A 16,552-nucleotide genomic window follows, 5' to 3' on the forward strand; every position below is an offset into this window, starting at 1 on the left:
CACTTGAACCTGGGAGGCGGAGGTTGCAGTGAGCTGAGATCACGCCGTTGCACTCCAGCCTGGGTGACAGAGCAAGATTCCGTCTCAAAAAACAAAAAAAGAAATAAAAAAAGAAGAAAGGTAGCAGAAATTCTGTGAATGAGTTATTAAGTTCAAAAATGAGGATGCTCAATATAATCCATAGGTTCAGAAAAAAATTACGATGAAAAGAATTGTCAAATTTTGTAACTGATACTTGACCTGGTTAAATTTGAATTATTTCTAATTCCCTATGCAGTGAGATAAAAGATAAATATTGTATGTGACATATTCATCATAAAATTATTTGTTGTTTATCTGAAATACATTCTAAATTAGGAGTTCCCAACCCTGGGGCCACAGATGAGTACTATGGCCTGTTAGGAACGGGGCCATATAGCAGGAGGTGAGTGGCAGACGAGTGAGCATTGCTGCCTGATCTCCGCCTCCTGTCAGATCGGCCACAGCATTAGATTCTCATAGGAGTGCAAACCCTATTGTGAACTGCCCATGAGAGGGATCTAGGTTGTATGCTCCTTATGAGAATCTAATGCCTCTGAAACCATCTGCTCCCACACCCCTCTCCCTTATCCGTGGAAAAATTGTCTTCCACAAAACCGGTCCCTGGTACCAAAAACTTTGGGGACCACAGTTCTAATGACATAACTCTTTCCCTGATAATTTGCCTGTACTTAACAATGCCTTGTTTTATAGAATTTGCTCACAGAATTCCTGCAGTTACAGTCTTGATGCCATTTATGTTGTGACAAACCTTCATCATTCGTCATATTCAACTTATTTCATTCCTTTATCTATTGGACATTCATTAATGAGAAACACACTCAACAGTAGCATTCTGAGCCTAAAGACTCATGATGATAAACAGTGTAGAAAACATTACAAACTCTATTATAATTATCCTACCATCTCCATCTGAATTTAACAAAAAAGTGATTTTGTCTCTTTCTTTGGAACTAGTTGAGATTAGGGGCGTGAGCCACCACACCCGGCCAGGTCATATTCTTAAACTGTGTCCAGGTCTTAATTCATAATTAGCAATAACACAGTTCACTGCCATCAAAAATAAAGATTAATGTTACAGTTGCCCTGGAAATAAGAGGCACTGCACACCACACAGGCCACAAGAAACCTTGTTACATACAGAGACCAGAAAGCAGAAAGAGAAAAGAGAGTAACTAGAACTACGTCTTTATAACTAAAGTGGCAGAGAATGATGTAGAGATATCATCAATGGGCAGGAAGGAAAAACACATTTTAGTGTTTGTGGTTGGGGGGTTTTATATGAGTTTCATGCACTTTAGTAAGTGGCTTGCAAGAAAAAAAGTAAACAACTTTGGTTCTATTAGTTTGACCCTGTGATTAATGAATATCAAACAGACAAATATGGAATCTAAGAAAACACAGAACAGTTCTGTATACACATAGCAGCTGGAAAACCTATTCCCAGTGTGTCCCATGCACCTGTCATTGATCTGAAACCCAGTACATATGTGCTCATTGAACATTTACTAGATAAGTAAATACACATCATCACACAGCTTCTCTATTCATTTTTGTCATGTGGCAAGTCTTTCACTTTATCATCTGTACTTACCCCTCTAAGCAGTCAATGAGCAATGTTTTCAAGTATGTAAAAAAATTACATTTTGGAAACAAAAGCATAGCGTGTCCAAGTGTCCAGCACAGCCACAGGCTCAACTTCATTCTCTGACTTCTCAGAATTTGCTGTCTCTCACTCAAACATCATTGAGATCTTATCTTTTTCTCACATCACAGATGGATTTTTCTAGGGCTATTTATGGGTTTTTTTCTCTTTTGGACTAACCTACATAATTACTAATAGATTTCAGTAATTTTTTTATTTCACAAGTGTTTTTCACAGATAATTTCAACTCCCTGTGCAAATACGGTTGTAAACACAGGTGAAATTTTAAATCACTTCTGAGGAAGAAGATAACATCAAGGAATTCCACACCTTTTTTGAGGATAAGATGTGCATATGCTTCAACTGTGAAAATGGTAGACAATGTTGTGTCCAGAAATGGCATGTATCAGCTGCTCTTGAGAAATAAAAGTAAAATTCTAAGCACCTCCTAACTAACTGAATGGATGCCCTCTTGACCATGAGAACCCTAGAATAACTTTGGAAGCTGAATTCACCACTATAGAGGAATGGGAAATCAGACACCCTTCATTATATCCCCTACCTCACTACAATCATTAGGTTTTCTTCCTTAAGGGCTAAATAGAAATCAGCCTTTTCAGAAGACTACTAGCTTACCTTCCAAGGTACAGAACAGAGAGAAGATGAGATTATTCATTCCTTCATCCTTCTCTGAGGCATCTGCTTTCTCTATTCCCTTTTCCCCTCACGTGTTTACTCTATCTTATGTAAAATGTAGATTTACTGGGCACTAACTAAAGTTTCACATGTCTGTAATCAGTTGTCTCACTGCCAACCCCTCTTCCTTTTTAAGGAAAATGTGTAATAAATACTAAAACTCCTAAGAACCTCTCTGGAAAAATCAGTCACATTTGCTTCTGTGACTTACATTTTTCTGGATGTGCCTTTAGGCTGGTCCAGTAAACCTCCATGATTTGTGACTTATGCTTCAATCACTCATTTCGGTCGTCACTTTCATTTTCAGATAGGATCGTGATTCTTAAAATAAATGGAAAATGTATAGCAGATATGAAGTAGTAAGTATTATTAGAATAAAAGCGTTGTACCCTTCATAGGAACACAATCGCTGACTCTACAGTTAGGTAACATGTCTTCTCTTTGATCCAGAGGCATAGCTTCACCCTTTCAACCTACTTCAGTGCCTCCTGCCATCCTTCCTACAAATTCCAGTCCATAGCCCTAACTGTGTAGTCTGTCTTTCTTCTTCTGGACCAAACATATTGAGGCTTACTAAACAGACTCCAAAGCGTAACTGTATGTGTATTTGAAAAGCAACAATATGGCTGACAGGCATGAGTAGAGACCGAGTGCCTTTATGGTATGGGGTGTCTCTTTGGACGTGTAGTCATTGGGAATTAGCTGTGCTTAATAGAGTCTTAAATAATAAGTTGCTAACATTTCTGTAAATATCCTACACTACGCTACAAAAAAAATCGTGTGTTGCCTTTAAGAGCAAGCCAAGCCCCCTCCTGTCTTTGGAGTCGGGGACTCCGTTTCCCAGCTCCCCTGACAGTGCCACTGGGCCTTTATCTGCCATATAAGGACTGATCAACGCTCTAAGACAAGTCCGGAAGCGGTGTCGAAACTTCATAACCCAGAAGACACTGCAGCGCTCGGCGGCACGACTTACCCAATAAAGGTTTAGAAAGTGACAGTTGCGTGCGTGCGTGCGCACCGTCGGGGGGCGGGACTTCCGTCGTCCTCCTGGTGGTCGTCGTTCTGGTTCTCTCTGGTGTTTCGCTAGGTCCGGCCTATGGCGCTCTCTGACGTCACCGAAGTGACGGAGCGGAAAAGCGCGAGAAGCGGCTTGGTTCCCACCGCGGAGAGGCGGGAGTGAGTCAACTGACAAGCGCTGGGGACGGCGGTGTCCTTGTCTTGCCTTTGTCGCCCCCGCCCCGCTCTTCCCTGACTGGGCCGGCGGAGGCCTTGCTGATGAACCTGACTGAGGTGGGTGCCCCGTCGCAGGCTCCCCCGCCTCCAAGTGCTGAAGCCCCTAGAAGGGGCCCTGCCGGTCAGGCCCCTTGTCCCGAAGAGAGGGGCGTTCCTGTGTGGGGTCCCCGTATCAGCCGGTTTGATGCAGCCTCAGAGCTCCCTTCGGGGACCTCAGGTTCAGGGCATGGAGGCGCTGCCGAGTGCGCTGTGTGGGGGCGCCGGGGGTGTGTGTGGTTTGTGCGGGAAAGAGCGTTTTGTGAATTCTCGCTTGGAATGGCAGCCTAAGCAGCCAGTAACCATGGAGGGTTGTCGAGGGACGGACAGTTGGAGGGGGCAGGTCCAGAGTTCGAAGTTTCAAGTTAGGAAAACCAGGCTAGGAATGGATGGATACAGGGAGACCGGCGAAAAGGCCCTGAGGCCACTGCAATAGACCCAGGAGAATTGTGGTTGGGGCTGGACCAGTGACAGGAGAGGGAGATGTGATGAGATTCTTCATAGGCCTGAAGGATAGGGCCGGTGGGTTTTCCTGGTGCTTCACTTATGTCTGAACAAAGGCAGTGAAGAGCCGTTTCAAGTGTTTGTTTTGTTTTGTTTTGTTTTTTCTGTTTAAACGTTGGAAAGAATGGAGTTGGGGAAGTCAGTATAAGGAGCAGATTTCCGGGAGAAGATCACAGGTTGAATTTTGGACATGACGGTTCTCAAATGTCTTAAGATGGATATGTCACACAGGCAGGTGGATATAAAGGTGTGGAGTCTGAGGAAAGAGATTGGGTTGGCCATACCAGAGGGATGGAGGGCGTGGACTGGGCCGGAGCATGGTCTGAGGATCAGATTGAGTAGGAAGGTCTCTGGGGTTTTCGTTTGTTTGTTTGCATAAATTTAAGGACTCAAGTGGAGTTTTGTTACATGGGTATATTGCATAGTGGTGAAGTCTGGGCTTTTAATGTATCCATCGCCTGAATAATGTACATTGTATCCATTAAGTAATTTCTCATCACCCATCTTTGTCTCATCCTTCTACCTGTTTGGAGTCTCCAGTGTCTGTCGTTCCATACTGTGTGTCCATGTGTACCCATTATTCAGCTTCCACTTATAAGTGAGAACATTTGGTATTTGACTTCCCCCCCATCAGGCGGAGTCTTGCTGTGTAGCCCAGGCTGGAGTGCGGTGGTGCGATCTCGGCTCACTGCAAGCTCCGCCTCCCGGGTTCACGCCATTCTCCTGCCTCAGCCTCCGGAGTAGCTGGGACTACAGGCGCCCGCCACCACGCCTGGCTAATGTTTTGTATTTTTAGTAGAGACGGGGTTTCACTGTGTTAGCCAGGATGGTCTCGATCTCCTGACCTCATGATCTGCCCGCCTCGGCCTCCCAAATTGCTGGGATTACAGGAGTGAGCGACCGCGCCCGACCGGTATTTGACCCTCTGTTTCTGAGTTGTTTCATTTAATAATGGCCTCCAGTTCCATCCACATTGCTGTAAAAGACATAGTTTCATTCTTTGTGTGTGTGTGTGTGTGTGTGTGTGTGTGTGTGTGTGTGTGTCCCAGTGGTATTACCTTGTGTATATATATGCCCCATTTTCTTTACCCAGTCATACATTGATGGACAGTTACGTTAATTTCCTATCTTTGCTATTGTGAATAGTGCTGTGATAAAAATACATGTATGTTTTTTATATAATGATTTCTTTTCCTTTGGGTAGATGCCCAGTAGTGGGATTGGTGGATTTAATGGTAGTTGTATTTTCAGTTATTTGAAAAATCTTCGGCCGGGCGCGGTGGCTCAAGCCTGTAATCCCAGCACTTTGGGAGGCCGAGACGGGCGGATCACGAGGTCAGGAGATCGGGACCATCCTGGCTAACACGGGCGAAACCGCGTCTCTACTAAAAAAAAAAATACAAAAAAACTATCTGGGCGAGGTAGCGGGCGCCTGTAGTCCCAGCTACTCGGGAGGCTGAGGCAGGAGAATGACGTAAACCCGGGAGGCGGAGCTTGCAGTGAGCTGAGATCGGGCCACTGCACTCCAGCCTGGGCGACAGAGCAAGACTCCGTCTCAAAAAAAAAAAAAAAAAAAAAAAAAATCTTCATACTGTTTTCCATTGAGGTTGTACTTATTTACATTCTCACCAACAGTGTATAAGCTTTTTCTTTTCTCCATATCCTGGGCAACATCGGTTATTTTTTGACGTTTTAATGATAGCCATTCTTACTGGTGTAAGGAGATACTGTGGTTTTAATTTGAATTTGTCTGATGATGATTAATGATGTTGAGCATTTTTTATATGTCTCTTTGCCATTTATATGTCTTTTTTTGAAAAATGTCTATTAATTTCCTATGCTTACTGTTAATGAGGTTTTGTTGTTGTTGTTGTTTTGTTTGTTGTTGAGTTCTTTGTAAATTCTGGATATGAATACCCTGTCAGATGCATAGTTTGCAAATATTTTATCCCATTTTTCAGGTTGTGCATTCACTTGGTTGATTAGTCTTTTTGCTATGCTTAAGCTATTTAGTTTAATTAGGTCCTATCTGTCTACTTTTTTTTTTTTTTTTTTTTGAGACGGAGTCTCGCTGTGTCTCCCAGGCTGGAGTGCAGTGGCGTGATCCCGGCTCACTGCAAGCTCCGCCTCCCGGGTTCACGCTATTCTCCCGACTCAGCCTCCCAAGCAGCTGGGACTACAGGCGACCGCCACCACTCCCGGCTAGTTTTTTGTATTTTTAGTAGAGACGGGGTTTCACCATGTTAGCCAGGATAGTCTCGATCTCCTGACCTCGTGATCCACCCGCCTCGGCCTCCCAAAGTGCTGGGATTACAGGCTTGAGCCACCGCGCCCGGCCTACTTTTCTTTATGTTGTTTGTGCTTTTGAAGTCTTATTCATGAATTTTTTGCCTAGACCATGTCCAGAAGGGGTTTCCCTGGGTTTTCTTTTCGTATTTTTAGTTTCAGGTCCTACATTTAAATCTTTAATTCATCTTGAGTTGATTTTTGTATATGGTAAGAGAAATTGGTCCAGATTCATTCTTCTTCATCTGGCAATCCAGTTTTCCCAGCACCTTTTATTGAAAAGTGTGTCCTTTCCCTAGTGTACGTATTTGTTGCCTTTCTCAAAGATCAGTTGGCTGTAGATATGTGGCTTTATTTCTGGGAACTTTATTTTCTTCCACTGATCTATGTGTCTTATTTCTGCAGTCAAATGCTTTACCATTCAGCTATACTCCCTATGTGTCTAGTTCTATACCATTACCATGCTATTTTGGTTACTACCAACTTGTAGTGTAATTTGAAGTCAGATGGACTTAATTTGAGGGAAATCTTGGGGTTGTCATTTCAGGTGGGCTCTGTGGTGAGAGAGCAGAGGGCTGAGACTTGGGGGCCAGACCATTGGTGGCTCCACAGACATCATACTCTGTTCAGAAAGGCACAGACCTGGCCTAACAGGGATTCTGGATTGTATCTGTAAAAAGGGAGGCCTGGACTGAATAAGCAGATAGCCTGGGATGGAGGCTGAGGTGTGAGGTGGTTTCGATTCTACATCTGCAGGCTTGGTTGACCCTCAGGGCCACTCTCTGTTGAACAAGAGAAATGTTATTGAGGCTGGTGGAGTAGCTGGGTTCTAGACCAGAGCACTGCTTTTTCTCCTTCTCTACATGTAAGGGCAAGAGGGGATGATCTGCTGCTCCAACCAAGGTCTCCTGGCAAGCTCACTTTAGAAGCTTCTGCAGCAGGTAGACCTGGTTGCCGAAAGGACCAGTACCTGACCTGCCTTCTCTTCCCCTCTCTATAACTCATTAACTTAATAATGTACGAAACACATACTGATTTAAACCCTAATTAGACAATATCTTTCTAAGTGTGTGCAAACAGGTAGGCAGTTGATAGTGAAGTTATTAAGTTAAATTTCCAAAAGTGGTTCATAATTGGTTTGATGTTAATTTATCTCATTTGCTTTCCATGGAAAAATTTAATATCACATCCTCTAAAATCTTAAGCTAAAAACATACATGAAAATTTCAAAACCCCACTATTTCATTTGTATTGAACACATGTACAAAAGCATTAATTCGTGGACCCTAGCAGCTGATATATGGTATATGCTACTGATGTTTGATACTACATGAGCCCTGTGAGGGGGCAGCTATTCTTACAATCTATTTACAGATGGGGACACTGAAGCTCAGGTGGGTTCAGTTCTTTTCCATGGTCACAGAGCTGCAGCACTGAGGCCTGAGGAACTTTATGCGATGAATTGAGATCAGTTTGCTCCCAGGCAGAGCAGAAGAGGTGGCGGTCCATCTCAGCCTGTAGGATCCTTCCATGGCTGTCCATTTCTCATGGCCTTTCTCTTCCCTCAGGGTCCCCTAGTGATGGCAGAAACGGACCCTACACAGGTGAGTAGAGTGCTTCCTACCGTCCACCCACTCCGGTTATCTCCCAGATGGTTTTGGCAGGTGCCAGAACCTCTTTTCCTGTCTTTCTCTTATGTCTGAAGAGTGGGTGCTTTCACCAGTTTCAGTATTGTAAGTTGGATGCTGGGTTACATGGACTGGTCCCCGTTTTTGAGAATTGATCTGATAAGATATGTTAGGGCCTCCTGGGCACAAGATTCAGAATATTTCAATGTTTGGAGGAGAGACTGAGCTGGATTTTTGGGGAACTGCAAGTGTCTGTTACATCTGGTAGGAATAGCGAGCAGAGTGGGAGGTGGCTAGAGACACACGAACATCAGGCCTGGAATGACAGCCTAGGTCCTGGGTCTCTATTCTAAGGGAAGTGGGAGGTGGGGAAGATTTAAAGCAAAAGAGGTAGTGATAGGACCCTAGTTTAAGGGACTTCCTTTGGCTTCTGAGTGGAGGACAGACTGGAGGTGAGGGTAATGGCAGGGAGATCTGAGAGGATGCTCCTGCAGAAGTCTAGGTAGATGTTGGTGGTGGCTTGTCAAGAGTGGTCATAGCTTCAGTTTTAACTAGAGCTGCCCACATTTTATGATGTAGAGAGTGAGGGAGCTAGGGAGGTGGGATGGAAGGGGAATCAGGAGTGGCCCCATGGTTTTTGTTTGGAAGCATAGATACTCCATCAGCTAAAATGGGAGAAGTCAGCAGTAGAAGGAATTTTCAGAGTGAGTATGAGGAGTCAGTGTTTGTTCAGGCCACAGATGTCTCAGAGACTCCTGGTGGAGGAGTTCAGGTTGGAGACGTCCACACCACAGTGGCTGTCATATGGACCAGGATGAAGCCGTGGATTCAGTTTAGGTGACAGCATCTCTAGGTTATGGTGGCAGTGCTGTTTGACGATAGAGAATTGGAATGGGGCATGAGAACTGGGTCTCTTACTGGGTACATGTGTGGTGGGGGGGAGTCACTAGACAAATGAGGAAATGGAGTGTTTGTGGGGATGAGTGTATGTGAGATGGTGGGGTATAGGAGTGAGAAAGGCTTCTGAAGGAGAGTGGACATGATGGGGTTGATGAGGGGGTAATAGGGTGAGGTTGGAGAGTTGCTAAGCATCAGTTGGATTGAGGTGAGCATGGGAGTTATATTAGTCCATTTTCATATTGCTATAAAGAACTACCTGAGACTGGGTAATTTATGAGGAAAAGAGGTTTAATTGGCTCACAGTTCTTTTTCTGTTGTTTGTTTATTTTTGAGATGTGGCCCAGGCTGGAGAGCAATGGCATAATCTCAGCTCACTGCAATCTCTGCCTCCCAGGTTCAAGTGATTCTTCTGCCTCAGCCTTCTGAGTAGTGGGGATGACAGACTCACACCACCACGCCCAGCTAATTTTTGTATTTTTAGTAGAGATAGGGTTTCACCATGTTGGCCAAGATGGTCTTGATCTCCTGACCTCGTGATCCACCTTCCTCAGCCTCCCAAAGTGTTGGGATTACAGGCATGAGCCACTGTGCCTGACCCATAGTTCTTTAGGCTTAACAGGAAGCATAACTGGGAGGCCTCAGGAAACTTACAATCCTGTGTCCATGAGGCAGGACACAGCTGAGAGTATGTGAAGTCCTCACATGGTTGGTTTGGGCTGCTGACAGTGAAGTGAGAAACAGGGGCATGTAGGGAACCTTCAAAGCAGGGCTTTGGGCTGCCCCCAGTGCTAGGAGACTTTGGTGTTCTGGGGCAGGACTGGGAGTGAACTGGATGCTGAGCGTATTTGCCGTGCACCACCTGGTTTCCGTGTGCAGAGTGGCCTGTTAGGAGGTGAAGAAAATGCCTGTGGTGTGGGCTGGGAGGTGTCTGTGGAATTGACAGGAGTGGAGGTGTGAGAGCTGGGATTGGAATGCTGACCAAAGACTGATGTTTAGGCAGGAGAAGTGTGAATGGAGGCCCCAGGCCCTGCCCCTGGTAGCTCAAGGGAGGAGGATGAGTCTGAGTTTGGTTGTCTTGGGAGGCAAGATCTGGGTGACTCCATGGAAACTGGCTGGCGGGAGAGGATGGATCCCCCCATGGGAGGCCCACATTCTAGATGGTACTTTTCTACCTTGTCCTTCATGTAGTTTCTCTGTGTGCTGGACACGGTGGCCAATGGAAATGGGGAGAGAAAAATCACTCATGCCACCTGGATGTGGTGTCTCTTCCACACTGGGAGGGTGTGGAGGAGATTGAGCAAGGAATGGAGGTAAAGGGGAGAGGGATGAGATCCTGGAGAGAGAAATGTAGCAGTCATTTCACCCATAGGGTTTTAATTTATGGATGTGAGTGAGTGATGCCAGGGACAGGCCAATGACACTGAAAGAAAATATGTATTCCTTGCATTTCCCTAAGGAGGGTACACACCACATAACACAGGGCCACATGGTGAGGCCCCATATTTGGTTAGGAGGAAAATTGGAGTGAGGGGAAAGTTTAGTTTAGTCCACAGACGCTGTTGGGGTTTCCAAGGAAAACAAGGCAGGGCTGGGTGTCAGGATAGTTTGGCTAGTTTTAGTAATTCCAGGACACGTGGGCTATTGGGACTATCCCTAGTTGTGCAGTACCTGTCCCTGGGTTGATTTAGAACATGGGAAATATTGGCTTGTTTGAGAAAGTTAGAGACGGAGGTGGTTCAGAATATGTGCCCAGGATGGTAGGGGAGATGGAAACACATTGGCTGTTAGTTTGTCCCTGTGTTTAATGGGTGGTAAATATAAGTAGAAAATAAATAGAGAATGTAAGTAAATACAGCTTGAAAAGAAGCTGCTCATGTATTCATCTTTCCCAATTTGGCAGGGCCGTGTGGTCTTTGAGGACGTGGCCATATATTTCTCCCAGGAGGAGTGGGGGCACCTTGATGAGGCTCAGAGGTTGCTGTACCGCGATGTGATGCTGGAGAATTTGGCCCTGTTGTCCTCACTAGGTAAGGCCCTCACTCTTGCCCAGTGTCCCGGTTGGGCTGTGTTATCTCACTAGGTAAGGCCCTCACTCTTGCCCAGTGTCCTGGGTTGGGCTGTGTTGTCTCACTAGGTAAGGCCCTCACTCTTGCCCAATGTCCCGGTTGGGCTGTGTTGTCCCTTTTTACCCAAAGGCAGCTCTGCGTTTCCCATAGTGACACCGTGGGTGCTGCTTCTTTTCCCTGTTTCTTGGCATATATGCTGTGGGAGGCAGGGCTAGGCTGTGTGTTCTTTTTTTTTTTTTTTTTTTTTTTTGAGACGGAGTCTTGCTCTGTCCCCCAGGCTGGAGTGCAGTGGCCGGATCTCAGCTCACTGCAAGCTCCGCCTCCCGGGTTCACGCCATTCTCCTGCCTCAGCCTCCCGAGTAGCTGAGACTACAGGCGCCCGCCACCTCGCCCGGCTAGTTTTTTGTATTTTTTAGTAGAGACGGGGTTTCACCGTGTTAGCCAGGATGGTCTCGATCTCCTGATCTCGCGATCCACCCGTCTTGGCCTCCCAAAGTGCTGGGATTACAGGCTTGAGCCACCGCGCCCGGCGGCTGTGTGTTCTATACCCCCTTTTTCCTAGCGTCCCCATCCCTGCTGCTCTGAAGCTTACAATAAAGGGCTCAGGAACCCAAAATGTTGAATTTTGCATAGAGACCCCACCAGCCTTGTCTGTCCCTGATCAGGTTACTCTGTGCAAACACATGAGACCTGTGTTCTGTTGTCCCCTTTCTCTCGCTGCTATTTCTTGGTGCCTTCCTGTGCTTGGAATTTCAGGCACTGCCCTGGTCACTATTTTTGGGGACTACTGGGTTAATTGTGCAGGACACAGGACTCTTATGTGAAGTTCTTAGGATTGTAGAATGTGGGATGCCATGGGCTCGATCTCTCTGGACATGTGCTGTTTACGCTTTTTCTCTTTCCCCTAGAGAGGGCCCTAGGCACCTGAGAGGGTGGCTAGTACTTCAACAATGGCATTGGAGGCTCAGGGACATGGTCCTGGTGCCTGGGAGTTGGGAATAGGGTTGATGTCACAGCTGGGGTCAAATCACCCTGGGAACCTGTCCTGTGCTCACCATTGTTTGCTGTCAGAGCCACTGGCCACAAATTTCCACCTTTTCTTCCCCATTATCATTTCTAGTATGATTGCTGGCCCCTGCACCTCCAATGCCCCACAGTCTGTACTTCTGGGGCCACCACCCCTCACCCATTCTTTTCCACTGCTCCCTTTGAATGCCTGCCAACACGTGACCTGTATTTAAGGTAGCATGAAGTCTGCATGTATCCGTGAACACCAGCTCCTCTGTCACAGTCTGATCTCTCTGGGTTTGGAGAGAACCTTCTACACACTGCTTTCCAGTCTCCAGCAACCATGGCCTGTTGATGACTGTGTGCAGAGGAGTTAGTTGGAGATCCTGCCTTCTCTCTCTGTACCGTATCCCTCCTTTGTATGCTTACCATCATCAAGGCTCTCCCATTATGGGCCCTCGCCAGGCCCAGTCCTATATAGTGGACCCTCCTCTCACTGGCCTTAATGTCCATGATGTCCCCAGTCCCATGGCCTTATTTGTGTGTGTGCCTAACATACATTGTGATGGAGCTGCCTTCACCAGAGTCAGCATGCACTTCACCCGCATTTCTGTTCTGACAGGTTGTTGGCATGGAGCTGAGGATGAGGAGGCACCTTCACAGCAAGGTTTTTCTGTAGGAATGCCAGAGGTTACAACTTCAAAGTCCTATCTGTCCACCCAGAAGGTCCACCCTAGTGAGACATGTGACCCACCCTTGAAAGACATTCTGTGCCTGGTTGAGCACAGTGGAATTCATCCTGAGCAAGACATATATATTTGTGAGGCAGAGCTTTTTCAGCACCCAAAGCAGCAAATTGGAGAGAATCTTTCCAGAGGGGATGATTGGATACCTTCATTTGGGAAGAACCACAGAGTTCACATGGCAGAAGAGATCTTCACATGCATGGAGGGCTGGAAGGACTTACCAGCCGCCTCATGCCTTCTCCAGCACCAGGGCCCTCAAAGTGAGTGGAAGCCATACAGGGACACAGAGGACAGAGAAGCCTTTCAGACTGGACAAAATGATTACAAATGTGGTGAATGTGGGAAAACCTTCACCTGCAGCTATTCCCTTGTTGAGCACCAGAAAATCCACACAGGAGAAAGGTCTTATGAATGTACCAAATGTGGGAAATTCTTTAAGTACAGTGCCAATTTCATGAAACATCAGACAGTTCACACTAGCGAAAGGACTTATGAGTGCAGAGAATGTGGAAAATCCTTCATGTACAACTACCGACTCATGAGACATAAGCGAGTTCACACCGGAGAAAGGCCTTATGAGTGCAGCACATGTGGGAAATTCTTCCGGTACAGCTCCACATTTGTTAGACATCAGAGAGTCCACACTGGAGAAAGGCCGTATGAGTGCAGGGAATGTGGGAAATTCTTTATGGACAGCTCCACACTCATTAAACATCAGAGAGTTCACACCGGAGAAAGACCTTATAAGTGCAATGACTGTGGGAAGTTTTTTAGGTACATCTCTACACTCATTAGACATCAGAGAATTCACACTGGAGAAAGGCCTTATGAGTGCAGTGTATGTGGGGAATTGTTTAGGTACAACTCCAGCCTCATTAAACATTGGAGAAACCACACTGGAGAAAGGCCTTACAAATGCAGTGAATGTGGGAAATCATTTAGGTACCACTGCAGACTCATTAGACACCAAAGAGTCCACACGGGAGAAAGGCCTTATGAGTGCAGCGAATGCGGGAAATTCTTTCGTTACAACTCCAACCTCATTAAACATTGGAGAAATCACACTGGAGAAAGGCCTTATGAGTGCAGAGAGTGTGGGAAAGCCTTTAGCCACAAGCATATCCTTGTCGAGCACCAGAAAATCCACAGTGGAGAAAGACCTTATGAGTGCAGCGAATGCCAGAAGGCCTTTATTAGAAAGTCTCACCTGGTTCATCACCAGAAAATCCACAGTGAAGAGAGGCTTGTGTGCTCCATGAGTGTGGGGAATTCTTTAGCTAAAACTCCAGCCTCATTAAACGTCAGAGATTTCACAATGGAGAAAGTTTACCATTGACTATTGTAATTGGGTAGCAATGTTATATAAATTCCACATTTTTATGCAACTAATCTCCAGAACATTTTTCCTCTTGCAAAAAAAGTAAAATGCTGGACCCATGAACAACAACTCATTCCCCTTCCCTACTTCCCCAGAAATGTCTCAACTATATTTCTATACTCTATGTCTATGAATTTCATATCTATTGGTACCTCATATAAGTGGATTCATATAGTATTTATCTTTTGAGACTGGCTTATTTCACTTAGGATAAGGTCTTCACGGTTCACCCACATTGTATAATGTGTCAGAATATCCTTCCTTTATTAGGTGAAAAAATATTCTGTGCTATTTATATACTACATTTATTTATCCATTCATCTGTTAATGGATGCTTGGGTTACTTCCACCTTTTGCCTATTGAAATAATGCTGCTATGAAGATGAGTATACAATTGTCTATTCAAGATTCTACTTTCAATTCTTGTTGGGTATATACTCAGAAATGGTAGTGCTGGATCATATTGGATTTCTTTTTTTTTTTTTGAGACAGAGTCTTGCTCTGTCACCCAGGCTGGAGTGCAGTGGTGTGATCTCGGCTCACTGCAAGGTCCACCTCCCAGGTTCATGCCATTCTCCTGCCTCAGCCTTCTGAGTAGCTGGGACTACAGGTGCCCGCCACCACGCCTGGCTAATTTTTTTTGTATTTTTAGTAGAGATGGGGTTTCACCATGTTAGCCAGGATGGTCACAATCTCCTGACCTTGTGATCCACCTGCCTTGGCCTCCCAAAGTACTGGGATTACAGGCGTGAACCACCGTGCCTGGCCAGATTTTTATTTTTAATATTTTTGAGAAAACTTTTTCCGTAGTACCTGTGCCATTGTACATTCCCACCAGCAGTGCACAAGGATTACAATCTATATATACCCTCACCAACATTGTTCATTTTCTATTTCTGTTTTTTGGGTTTTTTTGTTGTGCCTTTTGTTTTGCATAGCAGCTATCCTGTTGGATGTGAGGTGGAATCTCATAGTGTCTTTCATTTTTATTTTGTGAATGATTAATGATGTTGAGGATCTTTTCATGTGCTTGTTAGGCATTTGTGTATCTGGAAAAATATTCAAGTCTTTTTTTCCATTTTTAATGGGACTCTTTGCTTTTTGTTGAGTTGTAGAAATTCTTTATACATTCTGGATATTAACTCCTTACCAAATATATGCTTTTGACATATTACCTCCCAGTCCATAGGTTGCTTTTTTGCTCTGTTGATTGTGTCCTTTGATGAAATTTTAAATTTTGATGTACTGTTGACTCTCTCTGTCTCTGGGTTCTGTATTCATGGATTGAAGCAACCATGGATCAAAAGTATTTGGAGCATCCATGGATTGCACTGATCATTAATCAGAAATATTTGGAAAACAAAAAGGGTAGTTGGATCTGTACTAAACACGAACAGACATTTTTTCTTGTCATTATTCCCTAAACCATATATTATAATAAATATTTACATAGCATTTACATTGTGTTAGATGTTATAAATAACCTAGTGATTATATAGGAAGATGTGTGTAGGTTATATGCAAACTTTATGCCTTTTTAGATGAGAGACTTCTTGAGCATCAGATGACTTTGGTATCCACAAGGGGTCCTGGAATCAGTCCCCCACGGACACCAAGGGATGGCCGTAGTCCAGTTTATCTATTTTTACCTGTTACCTGGGCTTTTGATGATATATATATATATATATATATATATATATATATATATATATATATATATTAGTATCAAATCCAATGCCAAGCATTTTCCCTATGTTTTAATCTAAGAATTTTATATTTGTAGGTCTTACATTTAGGTCTTTTTTTTTTTCTTTTGGAGACAGAGTCTTGCTCTGTCACCAGGCTGGAGTGCAGTAGTGGAATCTCAGCTCACTGCAACCTCCACCTCCTGGGTTCAAGCCATCACCCCACCTCAGCCTCCCTAGTAGCTTGGATTACAAGTGTATGCCACCACACCTGGCTAATTTTTGTATTTGTAGTAGAGATGGGGTTTCGCCATGTTGGCCAAGCTGTTCTTAAACTTCTGGCCTTAAGTGATCCACCCACCTTGGCCTCCCAAATTGCTGGGATTATAGGCAGGAGCTGTAATGCACTGTGCCTGGCTACATTTAGATCTTTAATCCACTTGGGGTTCATTTTTGCATATGGTTTTAAGGCAAAAGTCCACTTCATGTGGCTATCCAGTTTTCCAAGCACCATTTGTTGAAAAGAGCATCTTTCCTCTGTTGAGTAGTCTTGGCACACTTGTCAAAATCATTTGTCTGTATGTGCCATGGTTTATATGTGGATTCTCTATTGTATTGGTCATATGTCTGTCTTTATATGAGTACCACACATTTTAGGTATGTGTGTGAGACTCAGTTTTGAGGACAAGGCTAGTGGGCTTT

The 16,552-nt window shown here is 44.8% G+C and overlaps 1 protein-coding gene and 1 long non-coding RNA gene across 3 annotated transcripts; one reads left to right on the forward strand and one right to left on the reverse strand.

The window, feature by feature from the left end:
• Positions 1–956: 956 nt before the first annotated feature.
• On the reverse strand, positions 957–3,481 carry LOC139360538 (uncharacterized). Its single transcript, XR_011617994.1, has 3 exons — positions 3,354–3,481; positions 2,592–2,701; positions 957–2,094 (listed from the first exon to the last, which is right to left on the reverse strand). It is a non-coding gene; the product is annotated as an uncharacterized lncRNA (long non-coding RNA).
• Positions 3,454–15,826, forward strand: LOC105488091 (zinc finger protein 548). 2 transcript variants are annotated; one of them, XM_011751839.2, is made up of 4 exons: positions 3,454–3,670; positions 8,008–8,043; positions 10,868–10,994; positions 12,664–15,826. In XM_011751839.2, exons 1-4 carry the CDS (start codon positions 3,656–3,658, stop codon positions 14,121–14,123), a joined length of 1,638 nt encoding a protein of 545 aa, XP_011750141.2. In that variant the 5' UTR covers positions 3,454–3,655; the 3' UTR covers positions 14,124–15,826. The 2 variants fall into 2 exon arrangements, with proteins under 2 accessions (XP_011750141.2, XP_070944189.1); XM_071088088.1 differs by lacking the exon at positions 8,008–8,043.
• The last annotated feature ends 726 nt before the right edge of the window (positions 15,827–16,552 follow it).

Source organism: Macaca nemestrina, chromosome 20 (genome assembly GCF_043159975.1).
Source record: "Macaca nemestrina isolate mMacNem1 chromosome 20, mMacNem.hap1, whole genome shotgun sequence".
Classification (NCBI taxonomy): Eukaryota; Metazoa; Chordata; class Mammalia; order Primates; family Cercopithecidae; genus Macaca; species Macaca nemestrina.